Source organism: Pristiophorus japonicus, chromosome 2 (genome assembly GCF_044704955.1).
Source record: "Pristiophorus japonicus isolate sPriJap1 chromosome 2, sPriJap1.hap1, whole genome shotgun sequence".
Lineage (NCBI taxonomy): Eukaryota > Metazoa > Chordata > Chondrichthyes > Pristiophoridae > Pristiophorus > Pristiophorus japonicus.
Window position 1 is genome coordinate 275,455,358 of NC_091978.1, and position 15,470 is coordinate 275,470,827.

General features: G+C 46.2%; 1 protein-coding gene across 1 annotated transcript in view; it reads right to left on the minus strand.

Annotated features, from left to right (window-relative positions):
* The window catches only part of LOC139246397 (caspase-6-like), a 54,097-nt gene extending 38,844 nt beyond the window's left edge, over positions 1–15,253 (minus strand). The window contains exon 1 of the mRNA XM_070871409.1: positions 14,718–15,253. Coding sequence (XP_070727510.1) covers positions 14,718–14,751 — 34 coding nt within the window. The 5' untranslated portion in view covers positions 14,752–15,253. The remainder of the gene's footprint in view (positions 1–14,717) is intronic.
* Positions 15,254–15,470: the final 217 nt, after the last annotated feature.

Sequence of the window (15,470 nt, forward strand, 5' to 3'; positions counted from 1 at the left end):
AGAGTATATCTGTAGTTTGCATATATAACATATTCAAGTTATCACGGTAGATATAACCATGCATTTAATAGCATACAAAGCGTATTAGCATACAGATTCGACCTCCAAAATCCAGAATTCCGGAATCAAGAATGTTCCGGAATCCGTACACCGGGCTGATCTGTGGCGGGGTTGTTCGGAAGCCGGAAAATGTTCCGATATCCAGACTCCCCCCACCTCGGCGAACCGACTTCGCCCTGGCCCGACTTCGTCTGCCCCGATCTCGCCCCGGACCCCTCCGACCCCTTTACATCAGCTGCCCGACCCCACCTACATTGGGCCAGACAAGGAACTTTTCCACGGCGGCGGGGCCCACCCAATCAGGTCCTCGGCGGCTTTGCCCTGCCTGAGGACCTCATCGATGGAGCCGGTGACCCGAACAGCTCCTCGGCGAGCACCACCACCCCCCCCACCCCCGCCCCGCCTCACAAAACGTTCTGAAATCCAGAAACACCCGAACCTGGGCTCTTGTGTTTCCAGATTCGTGACGTCAGAAAGACGTTCCGAAGTCCGGAAAAGCACGAAAACCGGCTCGGCCTCGGTCGCAAGGTTGCCGGATTCAGGAGGTCGAACTTATATTAGCATAAAACATTAACATTGACGATGATTAGCATGGGATGACTAATTGGGGATTGTCTGTGTGCGTTGTGTTGTGTAATCGTAATAAATAATAATGTCAGTAATCTGATATTTGTCATACCTGTAATAATTTCTACGCAATGATGTTATGCCATGCCCTTGACACCTTTACAGAAGAAACGGTCCAAGAATCGTGCCGAGCAGAGGTGCACTGGAGGGGGACTGGGAGATCATTCCCCTTTAACAGACCTTGAGGAGAGGGCGTTGGCCTTGATGGGGGTGCACAACAGGTCGGCCACCTGTGGTGGTGCTGAACCAGTTATAGTGCCACGTGAGTAATATATAAACCATTTGCCATTTCAGTATAATATATGATTGATGTAATGTTATGTAATTAATGATGGGATCATGAAATATCATTGTAATGCAATGCAGATTCTGTACTATCACGATGTTAATTATATATTTGAGGTCTGTCAGTATTAATAGCAACAGTGTTGCTCCTCGTGTATATGCCTGCATAGCATAAGCATTCTCAGGTGACCCTGGCATTCCCTTCTCTTCTACTAACCTCATTTATGTTTTCTAGGTCAACAGGCCTTCCAGGTTCCCCAGTCACCCCAGGTTCGTCCTGCTCGGCATTATCCTTCACAGGATTCCCAGGTTCAAGTTCAAGTTGCACCTGTTGACTCCGGAGGCGAGGAGGCAAGAGCCTCTCCTGTACTCCTGCAGGTCCTCCTTTGCACAGAGGATAGAGAACGTGGAGATGAAGCCTGCAGCCCAATTATCTTGTGTCCCTGCGGCCACGTCCTCGTCGACCGAGGAGGTAGCGGGGCCAAGCACTTTACAGTCGGGCACCCAGAGTGTTTCCATTGCCTGCGCCGACCCCGCGGAGGTTGGTTCGGCGAGGTCGGACTGCTCCGAGACCAGCGGATCTTAGTGTGGACATGACAAATTTGTCCAGGTTGAACGTCGACATAGGTTGAGAGCTCCTCCAAGCAATGGGCGGATTATCTGGCCAGGTTGCCACTCTGTCCGCAATCATCTCCGATAAGATGACACAGATAACAGTGGCGCTGGAAAGAATAGCTGATACCACGGATGCTAGAGGGTAGCCAGTGGTCCCGGAATACGGCCCTGCACCCAAAGGTGCCGTCCCGCCATTGTTAAGGACACATGCGAGTCAGGAGGAAGCTCTTGCTTCGGACCCGGAGGGCATTTCTCCATCTACAGCCCAATCAATGGATCTGCCGTCACCACGCCCCCCCCCCCTCCCACCACCACCAAAGCAGTGCTCGAGGTGCCCTGTTGCAAAGTGGCTTGGAGTTGGTAGGGGGAGGGGAAGAGATGGGGTAAAGACCCGGGGGCAGGTGGGGGGGGGGGGGGGGGGATGGGGAAGAAAAGGAGAAGCATGGTCGCAAGTAGGGAAGGTGTGGATTGTTATAATTGTCCTCCTTGTTTTTGTTAAAAAAATTTGTTGAATGTTGGGTGGTTGTTATATTTATAATTGTTTTTTAAAGTATGTTGTCATTGCTGCTCTTCTTATTTAGGTTGTTCATTTAAAACATTTTCACTGGGGGGGGGTACATGTGTGTTAATAAAATTTGTTGTTATTTATATATGTTTCACTGTTGGAGTAGGGGAGGGGGGGTACATGGGTTTTAACTTGATGTTGTGTTTGTTAAAAAAATAGTAATAACATTAACATTTTTTTATTTAACTTAACATTGTTGTGCATTGTCTTCAAATAGCAGAAACGTTAAGCATATACAAAGTTTGCAAACACTGGAGAGGCAAGGCCAGGAAAGGCAAAGATTAAAAGGTAACGTAAATCAACTGTAACTGTAACCATCACCAAATTTACGCAAAGCGTTCATTTATGAGCTAGACACAACAGTCTTGCAGCTGTGTAACTACCACCAACGTTACTTCAAGCAAAGCGTTCATTTATGAGCTGCTGACGCAACTCTTTCAGCTGTGTAACCACCACGGGCCCTTTCCTGCGGTCTCGGGTGGGGTGGGGGCATGGTTTCAACGGCAGCCTGATTGTCCTCCCCGAGGTCCTCGTTCACCTCCTCCTCCCCTCTCTCCTGAGGTGGACCGGCAGTCCCATCTAGCATTTCTTGTCTCCTCCTGATAGCTAAGGTATGCAACATGCAGCACACCACAATGAATTGAGCGACCTGCTCAGGGTGGCATTGTAATTCGCCTCCCGAGTGGTCCAGGCATCTGAAGCGCTGCTTAAGCACTCCAATTGTCTTTTCGATGATATTGCTTGGTGTGGCTATGTGGTTTTCGTTGTATCGCTTCTCGGCTTCTGTCTGGGGCTTTCGCAGTGAGGGGGAGAAAAGAGTCATCAGCCAGCTGGCAAGGCCATATCCTTTATCCCCCAGCATCCACCAGTGACCTTGTGGCTGTTTGTTAAACAGGTCAGAGACAGTGCTCTCACGCAAGATGTGTACATCATGGATGCTCCCTGGAAATGTTGCATTTACTGCCATTATTATTTGCTTGTGCTCAACAACAAGTTGCACAATCAAGGAGTGGAATCCCTTTCGGTTCCGAAACACCTCTGCATCCTGTAAAGGTGCTTGCATGGCGATGTGCGTACAGTCTATTGCTCCCTGCACCTTGGGGAAGTTTGCTATTCCCGAGAAACCCAAAGCCCTCTCAGTCAGTGCCTCCCTGGTCATAGGGAAGCTTCTAAAGTCCATCCTGCATGCGTAAAGAGCTTCAGTTACCTGTCGAATGCAGCAATGTGTGGCGTGCTGAGAGATACCGCAAATGTCGCCAGCTGAGGCCTGAAAGGAGCCCGATTCGTAGAAGTGCCGCAGTAACCTTAACCTCAACGGGCAATGCGGTCCGGATATGCAGCCTACCAGCACCATCTCCCTTAATTAGCTGGCATATCTCACTGATGACCTCCTTTCGGAAGTGCAGCCTCCTAAGGTATGTGTTCTCGGACAAGTTCAGGTATGACCGCTTATCCTTGTAAGTGCGTCGGGTGCAAGTTCTCCTTAGCAGTCTGTCACCTCTTTGGGCACATATTGCTCTTCAATATACCTTTTCCCATCTCTAGTCTGCAGCATGTGAGTAGTCATCAATACTGGCTGAGAAATGACAGGCCCCATTACTATTACTATCTTATATGTATTCAGAATTAATAAGTTGCCCTCCAAAAACTCAATAAAAAATTTAAATTGACCACAATATGATTAGATGGTTATTAAGAAGTTAAACCACCTTAAAAGCATTCACAAATTAATTCAAAACTCCCATGAACTTGTGGCAGCCTTTTATGAAAAGTCCTCCAAATTACAAAATGGCGTCCATACCGCTGGGTTGTCAGGTGAGTGCAGCTTTTTTTTCAGGCGAGCGATCATTTGGGCGGTATTTGGGAGAGATGCCGAAAGTAATGTGATCTGTGATCTGGTTTTTGCACTTTGTCACAGCACTGTACCAAATAATTCAGATTACGTTTATATCTTATCCGAGCTACACCTTAACAGCATTAATAAAGTACCAAGTGAACATAAGAAATAGGAAAAGGAGTAGGCCATACGGCCCCTCGAGCCCGCTTCGCCATTCAATAAGATCATGGCTGATCTGATCATGAATTCAGCTCCACTTCCCCACCCACTCCCCATAACCCCTTATCCCCATATCGTTTAAGAAACTGTCTATTTCTGTCTTAAATTTATTCAATGTCCCAGCTTCCACAGCTCTCTGCGGCAGCGAATTCCACAGATTTATAACCCACTGTGAGAAGAAATTCCTCTTCATCTCTGTTTTAAATGGGCGGCCCCTTATTCTAAGATCATGCCCTCTAGTTCTAGTCTCCCCCATCAGTGGAAACATCCTCTCTGCATCCACCTTGTCAAGCCCCCTCATAATCTTATACGTTTCAATAAGATCACCTCTCATTCTTCTAAATTCCAATGAGTAGAGGCCCAACCTACTCCACCTTTCCTCAGAAGTCAACCGCCTCATCCCCAGAATCAACAGTGAACCTTCTCCGAACTGCCTTCAAAGCAAGTATATCCTTTTGTAAATGTGGAAACCAAAACTGTACACAGTATTCCAAGTGTGGCCTCACCAATACCTTATATAGCTGCAGCGAGACTTGCCTGCTTTTATACTCCATCCCCTTTGCAATAAAGGCCAAGATACCATTGGCCTTCCTGATCATTTGCTGTACCTGCATACTATCTGTTATATATGTGGACTTGTATTTACTCTATACAGCCACCATAGGGGTCATTCCCCGGAGTCCCAAGGGATCCCATAATCCCTTGGGAGCACAGTTATTTAAGAAGGCTTCACAGGTTGGAGAGGCACTCTGGAGACCTACAATAAAAGACTAAGGTCACATTTTACTTTGAGCTCACAGTGTACAGCCTGACTCTTTCTCCATACACAACAACTGGCGACGAAATACAAATAGCGAACCCAAAGATGCAGAGAACAGTGGGTATCCTGGAGAAATTTTCGGAGGGAGACGATTGGGAAACTTTTGTGGAGCGACTCGACGAATACTTTGTGGCCAACGAGCTAGATGGGGAAGAGAGCGCTGCCAAACGTAGAGTGATCCTCCTCACCATCTGTGGGGCACCAACGTATGGCCTCATGAAGAATCTGCTCACTCCAGCGAAACCCACGGAGAAATCGTACGACGATTTGTGCACACTGGTCTGAGAGCATTTGAACCCGAAGGAAAGCATTCTGATGGCAAGGTACCGATTCTACACCTACAAAAGGTCTGAAGGCCAGAAAGTGGCGAGTTATGTCGCCGAGCTGAGATGCCTCACAGGACATTGCGAATTTGAAGGACACTTGGAGCACGTGCTCAGAGACTTTTTCGTACTTGGCATTGGCCACGAAACCATACTTCGCAAGCTTTTGACTGTAGAGACGCCAACCTTGAGTAAGGCCATAGCGATAGCCCAGGCGTTCATTGCCACCAGTGGCAATACTAAGCAAATCTCTCAGCATACAATTGCTGCAACAAGTACTGTGAACAAAATGATGTTTTCGAATCATAACGTACAGGGCAGGTCACACATACGTACAGCTACACGTCCGCAGATGTCTGAGAGTCCATCATCAAGGGTGACGAATACAAGGCCATTAACACCTTGTTGGCGCTGCAGGTGTGATTATAGTTTCCATTCATGCCGATTCAAAGGATACGTTTGCAAGGGCTGTGGAACAATGGGACACCTCCAACGAGTGTGCAAGCGAGCTGCTAAGCCTATTAAACCTGCAAACCACCACGCTGCAGAGGAGGAAGATCCACGGAGGATCACTATGAACCAGAGCCTCAGATAGAGGAGGCAGAGGTACATGGGGTACACACATTCACCACGATTGTCCCCCGATAATTCTGAATGTTGAACTAAATGGACTCATGGTATCAATGGAGCTGGACATGGGCGCTAGCCAGTCCATCATGGGCAAAAAGTCTTTCGAAAGGTTGAGGTGCAACAAGGTCCCAAGGCCAGTCTTAACTCCAGTTCGCACGAGACTAAGAACTTACACGAAAGAACTGATTCCTGTAATCGGCAGTGCTACCGTAAAGGTCTCCTACGATGGAGCGGTGCATAAGCTACCACTCTGGGTGGTACCGGGCGATGGTCCCACGCTGCTTGGCAGGAGCTGGCTGGGTAAGATACGCTGGAACTGGGATGATGTCCAAGCACTATCGCCCCATGACGACACTTCGTGCCCAGGTCTTAAACAAATTTCCTTCGTAGTTCAAACCAGGCATCGAGAAATTCCAAGGAGCAAAAGTGCAGATCCACCTAATTCCGGGAACACGACCCATCCATCACAAGGCAAGAGCAGTAACGTACATGATGAGAGAAAGGGTAGAGATCGTGCTAAACCGGCTGCAACAAGAGGGCATCATTTCACCGATCAAGTTCAGCGAGCGGGCCAGTCCTGTTGTCCCAGTTCTCAAGGGAGAGGGCACCATCAGAATCTGTAGCAATTACAAAGTAACTATCAATCGTTTCTCCCTGCAGGACCAATACCCACTACCAAAAGCCGACGACCTCTTTGTTACGCTGGCGGGAGGAAAGACGTTCACGAAGCTGGATCTGACTTCAGCCTACATGACGCAGAAACTGGAGGAATCATTGAAGGCCCTTACCTGCATCAACACGCATAAAGGTCTTTTTGTTTACAACAGATGCCCGTTTGGAATCCGATCAGCGGCGGCGATATTCCAGAGAAACATGGAAAGTTTACTGAAGTCGGTCCCGCACACTGTGGTCTTCCAGGACAACATCTTGGTCACAGGTCGGAACACAGTCGAGCACCTGCAGAACCTGGAGGAGGTTCTTAGTCGACTTAACTGCATGGGGCTCAGGTTAAAATGCTCGAAATGCGTCTTCCTGGCGCTTGAAGTGGAGTTCCTGGGAAGGAGGATTGCGGCGGACGGCATCAGGCCCACCAACGCGAAGACAGAAGCAATCGAGAATGCACCGAGGCCACAGAACGTGACGGAACTGCGGTCATTTCTGGGACTCGAACTACTTTGGCAACTTCTTACTGGGTCTCAGCACCCTGCTAGAACCACTACATGTCTTACTATGAAAAGGGGGCGAATGGGTTTGGGGCAAAAGCCAAGAAAATGCCTTTGTAAAAGCGAGAAAATTGTTATGCTCAAACAAATTGCTTGTGTTGTATGATCCATGTAAGCGTTTGGTATTAGCATGTGATGCGTCATCATTTGGCGTTGGGTGTGTATTGCAACAAGCTAATGATTTCGGGAAACTGCAACCGGTTGCTTATGCATCCAGGAGTCTGTTTAAGGCCGAGAGAGCATACAGAATGATTGAAAAAGAAGCGTTAGCATGTGTCTATGGGATAAAGAAAGTGCATCAATACGTGTTTGGGCTAAAATTCAAATTGGAAACTGACCATTTATATCCCTGTTTTCAGAGAGTAAAGGGATAAATACCAACGCATCTGCCTGCATCCAGAGATGGGCGCTCACGTTGTCCGCATACAACTACGCCATGTGCCACAGGCCAGGCACAGAAAACTGCACCGATGCTTTCAGTATGCTGCCATTGCCCACCACAGGGGTGGATATGGCGCAGCCCACAGATCTAGCCATGCTTATGGAAGTTTTTGAGAGTGAGCAATCACCAGTCACTGCCGGCAGATCAAAACCTGGACAAGCCAGGACCCCTTATTACCTCTAGTCAAAAGCTGTGTGCTTCACAGGAGCTGGCTCAGTGTCCCAGTGGAAATATAGGAAGAAATAAAGCTGTTCCAGCGGCGCAAAGATGAAATGTCTATACAGACAGACTGCCTTCTGTGGGGTATTCGAGTAGTGGTCCCCAAGAAGGGCAGAGACACCTTCATCAATGACCTCCACAGTACCCACCAGGCATCGTAATGATGAAAGCGATAGCCAGATCCCACGTGTGGTGGCCCGGTATCGATGCGGACTTAAGAGTCCTGCGTTCACAGATGTAATACATGCTCGCAGTTAAGGGAGGCGCCGCTAAGTTTGTGGTCTTGGCCCTCCAAACCGTGGTCTAGGGTACACGTTGACTATGCAGGCCCGTTATTAGGTAAAATGTTCCTTGTGGTTGTAGACCCGTGGTTGTTTGCCACACACGGCTTACCCGATGTCCTGGTGAGTGACAACGGGCCATGTTTTACCAGTGCTGAGTTGAAAGAATTCATGACCCTTAACGGGATCAAACATGTCACATCTGCCCCGTTTAAACCAGCGCCCAACAGTCAGGCAGAGCGAGCAGTGCAAACTATCAAGCAAGCTTGAAGAGGGTAATTGAAGGCTCACTGCAGACTCGCCTATCCCGAGTCCTGCTTAGCTACCACTCGAGACCACACTCACTCACTGGAATCCCACCTGCTGAACAGTTCATGAAAAGAGCACTTAAGACAAGGCTCTCGTCAGTTCACACTGATCTACATGAACAGGTAGAGAGCAGGTGGCTTCAACAAAGTGCATACCATGATAGCGCAAATGTGTCACGCGAGATTGAAGTCAATGATCCTGTATTTGTATTAAATTATGGACAAGGTCACAAGTGGCTTCCCGGCACTGTCGTGGCCATAGAGGGGAGAAGGGTGTTTCGGGTCAAACTTTCAAATGGACTCATTCACCGGAAACACTTGGACCAAATCAAACTCAGATTCACGGACTACCCTGAGCAACCTACCTTGGACCCTACCTTTTTTGATCCCCCAACACACACACCAGTGGCAACCGACACCACGGTTGACCACGAAGCAGGACCTATCATCCACAGCAGCCCTGCAGGGCCCAACACATCAGGCAGCCCAGCGAGGGCCCAACAAATGATTCAACAACACCAGCTTTCACACCGAGACGATCAACCAGGGCAAGAAGGGCCCCAGATCGACTCACATTGTAAATAGTTACACTATTGACTTTGGGGGGGGGGGGGGGGAAATGTTGTTATATATGTGGACTTATATATACTCTGTACAGCCACCAGAGGGACTCATTCCCCGGAGTCTCAAGGGATCCCATAATCTCTTGGGAGCACAGTTATTTAAGGCAGCTTCACAGGTTGGAGAGGCACTCTGGAGACCTGCAATAAAAGACTATGGTCACACTTTACTTTGAGCTCAGTGTGTTCAGTCTGACTCTTTCTCCATACACAACACTATCCTTTTGCGTTTGATGCACAAGTACCCCCAGGTCCCGCTGTACTGTGGCATTTTGCAATCTTTCTCCATTTAAATAATAACTTGCTCTTTGATTTTTTTTCTGCCAAAGTGCATGACCTCACACTTTCCAACATTATACTCCATCTTCCAAATTTTTGCCCATTCACTTAGCCTGTTTATGTTCTTTTGCAGATTTGTTTGTGTCCTCCTCACACATTGCTTTTCTTCCCATCTTTGTATCGTCAGCAAACTTGGCTACGTTACACTCAGTCCCTTCTTCCAAGTCGTTAATATAGATTGTAAATAGTTGGGGTCTCAGCACTGATCCCTGCGGTACAATAGTCTAAAACTTGTATCTTTCTGGCACAACAAAAATATCTTTAAAGTCTACTCTTAATTTGAAGTTGCTAACTTCGAATTAAGTTAATTGGAATTGAAATTGTGAAAAACATCGCAAGCTGTTTTAGTTAAATTGTTTAATTCAAACAACAGGATTTTTTTTTAGCATCATTGACTGAATTAACAAGAGTGAACTTTCAGATACTACAGCAATCATTATAAATAGCAGGGTTCTTTGTCCTACTGAAACAAGCTTTCACTACACGTAAAGTCTACAATAAACTAGAATTGAAATACATTATATTTGGCCTGGTCTTCCCAGAAACACAATCTACTAGAACAAGCCATAAATTTGTGCACTACAGTACAGATAACGATAGGTCCAAAAATAGGGATTTTTAAAATTTAAAGTAAAGCCTCAAATGTGATAGAGTTAAATAAGACAATTCTGAGAGTAACCCAAATTATAATGCGAATTCTTACTATTTTTGGTAAGCTGATTTTTATAAAATGTTAAATTCTTCTAAAATAAACTCCGTTTTTTGAGCAACTTGATTTTTCTGGAGTATCTTTTTAGTTGCAATTCTGGCCATTTAATTTGCGCAGTGTAAGTGAGTCAGTTAGGTTTTTTTAAAGTTTCGTTTTTTTTTCAAAATGAGGCGTTACCAGCCACTTATGCCTGTTTTGGCCATTTAAGCAAGTTAGCCAGCTAAAAGTTACTCCAAACTAACTTCGGCCAGCGTAAGTGGGCACTCTTGTACGTTCAGAAAAACCTTGCGGTGACTTAAGAAATCAGCGCAGGCAGCCAGAGATTAAAGCGGGGGGGGCGGGGGAAGGGGACCTTGCAAAGCACTAAACTCTTTCACAATATTAAAGAAGCATAAATACATTTAAAGCACCAAGCACTAAACAAAGCAGTACATTTGCACCAAGCACTAAACAAAGCACAAAAAGTAATACGCAATTAATTAACAAATAAAAATTAAAAGGAACCCTGCACCTGAAGCACCAAGACCAAAGCAATAAGCAATCAATCAATCAGTAAATAATAAAAGTCCTATCTTAGGGACTGCAGCGGGCTGTCGTTGAGGGAGCCCATTCGGCCAGGGCCCCTCCCACACAGCCTGCAGCACGTACTCACAGATTTGGCCTGCCAGGAGCTACTGCACATGTGTGCAGACTCTTGCGCGCATGTGCAGAGGTCCCGGCACTGTTTTCAGCGCCGGGACCTGACTCCGCCCCCAAGCCACGCTACGACACCACCAAGGAGAGGCTGGGGAGCTGCCAGAATCGTGAGGAATATTTTTGGCGCGCTTGGAGGCGGACAAAAGCGGCACACCTCTGGTGAGGGCGCCAGAAGAAGGGGTTGAGGAAATTTGAGTCCTGAGCATGTAACATGTACCGTCAAGCTCACCTGTACATCAAGTTCCGACTTGCCCCTCTTTCCCCTCACGAAAAGAACTTTCACAAGAGGACTTATTGCATCATTAACAAACAATAGGTCTTTAGATACACTATCTCTGCTCAAGTTTTTTTTTTTAATATCCCCAACATGCGATTTCTGGTAGTATTCAGTTTCATTGGACTGCTTTCTCTTTCATTTTTAATTATTCTTTCATTCTCGTTTTTTTTAAAATACATATTAATACAGCTATCAGTAAATATATTTGATGAAAAGTGACCATGAATACTGCAAAACTGCAGTCTGGTCGGATCCCAATCCAGCTTTTAAAGGGCATATTGTACTGCAGTGTGTTTGAGAGTGCATGAGAATTAAAGTATTCCCTCATTGCATGCCCAGATTTGACGATGTGGTTCAGTAAACCATTTAATATTGAGAATATATCTTTATTTTGGGGGGAAACTGAGAATTATGAAACATTTTAATATATTTATTTATTTATGGACTAGGAAAGATCTTTAAATAGAATAGCCTGTCGTCTTATATTCAAATTATAAAATCAAAGATTTTCAGATATACCTTCTAATAGTGATCTAGGAAGAGACTTGACAAAATATGGATGTAACTTCGCTTGAGAATAAGAATAGATTTCACTATATTCCAAGCGTAGTAGAAATAACTCATTTGGAGAACAAACTGTGTTGGATGTATTGCGGGATTGTTTTTATGTACTGATGGGAAATTATCAAAGTCATAGGGGAAAAAAAATCACTGTTTTCTATGCTACTGTAAGTGTGCTGAGCATCTGGTATTATTGACTGGATAAGATGATCGAACTAGAATGCTCCTCTTAGGGCTTTCTAGTGGCTCATAAACCCATAAATTGGATCCTGGAAAGAAGTGATTGGTTGGTTGTTCCAAATGCCAAAAGGTTTGGATTGTGAAAAATTGCTTTATAGGTTTTACGGTAAAGAAAAATTATAATTGCAATCTCATTTCAGAGAGGAAATTATAAATAAAACGCAGGCAATACCTGGACCAAAGTGACATCTACTCTTTAAGAGGGGAAGCAAAGGTTGTGTATTTTGGGATGACTTTAATTGTTTATTTTTTGTTGGTTGTACTTAACTTAGAAGAAACTTGTTTCTTTGCAAATTTACACTAAAGTTGAAAACATTGTTGATGCCCATTTGCTCTGATGTTGCCGAATGTATTCCACCAAATAAACGATGTAAATTAGGCACCAAGGGAACTGGGTCATATTACCAAACTACTTCTATTGCAACTTAGATCTTAATGAGACGTGATCTTATTGAAACGTATAAGATTCCGAGGGGGCTTGACAGGATAGATGCAGGGAGGATGTTTCCCCTCGTGGGGGAATCTAGAACTAGGGGGAATAGTTTCAGAATAAGGCGTCGCCCATTTAAAATGGAAATGAGGAGGAATTTCTTTTCTCAGGTCGTGAATCATTAGAATTCTCTACCCCAGAGAGCTGTGGAGGCTGGGTCATTTAATATATTTAAAAGTGGAGATAGACAGATTTTTGAATGATAAGGGAGTCAAATGTTAAGGGGAGCAGGCAGGAAAGTGGAGCTGGGTCCATGATCAGATCAGCCATGATCTTATTGAATGGCGGAGCAGGCTCGAGGGGCCAAAAGGCCTACCTCTTGTTCCTATTTCTTACATTCTTATGTTAAATAGGAGTGTTCGACTTCCAACAGATCCAGGGAAAGATCTGTGTCTTCAGCTCATGCAGTAGTACCTGAACTAACACTAATTAGTAATAAAGTTATTACAATAAAAGGGGTAGTTATTCTATAGAACTAATTACTGAACACTTCAATTCTGATCAGGATCACACCCATTATCCTCCAATCTCCCTTCTTGCCCATTCTCAGGCCTACATTTCTAAAAAAAAATTAACTTTGTTCCCCTACTTAAATCTTTTCAATTCATTGTCCCGAAGATGATTAAAATCATGTACTTCATCCGCCTCCATCTATAAAGTAGATCGAAAGATATTTTACAAAATTGGGTTTACATTGGCTGAAAACGTCTTTTTAAACAAAAGGGCAGTTTTTGAGCCAAATACACAAACCTAGATTACTAAAGTGGTCAAACTCTGATGTATTTCTACACTAAAGCAGGAACAAGATTACCAAACACATCCATTTGTTGTCAGTCCCACAACGTGACATTATCCAGAGGAGTAAATATGTCTGTGATACTTGAAGAGATAATTTCTCTTTGATCAATGCTGTGATTCCAGTGCTAATAATTTTGATTTTTATTAGTAAAATAATTAGATGCTTCCCTTTCCAAGAGCACCATTTTCATTATGGTTTGGCTCCTACAAATTCCTGTTGGCCTGCTGTCTGACCCTTTCCCAAGTGGCATACAATACTGTACTGTTAGAAACACCACAGAATGTCTGCCACAGCACCTGACCCAGTGACTACACAAAAATGTAGCAGCACCTGGGTTGGAATTCACCAACACACAGTTACTCCAAATTTGGTCAGTGCTGAGAAAAACCAGGAAGCATCCACAATTGTAACTTCACAAAGCATTTAAGGAAATGTAAAGATATTTTTCAAGAATACGTCACCAGACAACACATTAAATAAACTGCAAGCTTCTAGCATTCACCCTCGCTCCTCCTTCATTTCTGATGTGCACGTACCCTTCCTCATTCTTTTCTGTTGCTTTCTCACTCCTACTTTTCTTCTGTTGCAAGCTTTCACTCACTCCACTCCTTCACTTCTGGTGCATACAGTCCCTCACTTTCCTCTTCACTTCTGTTGCACACTCACCCTTTGTACCTCGCTCTCCTCTGTGCATGTGCACTTTACTTTTGTTGCATGTAGGGTTGCCAGCCCTCCAGCATTGCCCTGGGTCCACAGAAATTAAAGGTTAATCTCATGGCCACTGCTGCAAGCAACTCAGCAGAAAAATCTTTGGGGGCATTAATAATATGTTTATTTCGTCATTTTCTTTGAACACTTTTGTTTATTAGTTATAAAAAGATTGCAGAGAGTAAAGGCTGTTTGACTGGGTGTGGCAGTTTATTATAAATGCTTGCTTTCCTTCATGTGACTTCAGTTTTACCTGGGCTCTTTGATGCCACTTGATGTCAAGGGCAGTCACTCTCACCTCACCGCCAGGTCTGCTCCATTATCTTGGGAGGGCCATTTGAAGGTGATAGTATTCCCATGCACCTTGTCCTTCTAGATGCTGGGGGGTCACTGGTTGGAGAGGACCAAGAAGCCTTGGCGAGTTGCTGCAGTGTATCCTGTAGATGGTGCACATTGCAGATACGCTGCAGGAGGGTGGATGTTTAAGCTAGTGGATGGGGCACCTGCTATGTACTGAATGGTGTTAATCTTGTGGGGTTTGTTTTTTGTTAAAGGGGCTCTCTCCTCTGGCAAGTTGCACCATGTGTAAGCGAGGACTGAAAATGAAGCACGCCCACGCCGCGTGTAACCTGATGCCGGCTGAGACTCGCCCCATCGTCTGGAGCAAGTGCGGCTCCTGGCTCAACGAGTGGGGACCGGGGACCCCGCCGGCCTTCAGACAATCACAATTGGCCCAAACACCGGCCGCAATCCCCGGGGGCCAGCGGGCTGTGCCGAGGGGCTGGATCCCGGGGCCGCGGCCGTCTGTTCACCGCGATCAGTACCTGGTGCCGCAGGCCGCTCCCGGTTGTCTGCCATGATTGAAATGTCGTGCCGGCCGCTGCTCTCTCCACTGGCCGGGCTCCGGGTGCTCTCGGGGACCTGGCGGCTCCGGCTCGGGGCTGTCCTGTCTGTGTTCCGGGACTCGGAGCTCTGCGCTGTATACAGTCGGGGCTGTCCGGTCTATGTTCCGGGACTCGGAGCTCTGCGCTGTGTACAGTCGGGGCTGTCCTGTCTATGTTCCGGGACTCGGAGCTCTACGCTGTGTACAGTCCCCTGTCCTGTCTATGTTCCGGGACTCGGAGCTCTACGCTGTGTACAGTCGGGGCTGTCCTGTCTATGTTCCGGGACTCGGAGCTCTACGCTGTGTACAGTCCCCTGTCCTGTCTATGTTCCGGGACTCGGAGCTCTACGCTGTGTACAGTCGGGGCTGTCCGGTCTATGTTCCGGGACTCGGAGCTCTACGCTGTGTACAGTCGGGGCTGTCCTGTCTATGTCCAGGGACTTGGAACTCTGCGCTGTGTACAGTCGGGGCTGCGGCTCTTTGTCTCTCTGATTCGAGGCGCTTCCTGGATACGCGAGAACGCTCTCCGCAGAATGCTCTGATTGACAGCTCGGTAAGCCAATCACTCAAACGCCTGCCCAGCGTTCGGATTGTCAGCGAGTTGCTGAGGTCTGGCTGGGTGGTTCAAGGGCAGAGGATTGCGGGCAACCAGTGAATACGTTCAATGGCTGTTTCCTTTTGTACTCTACAATTC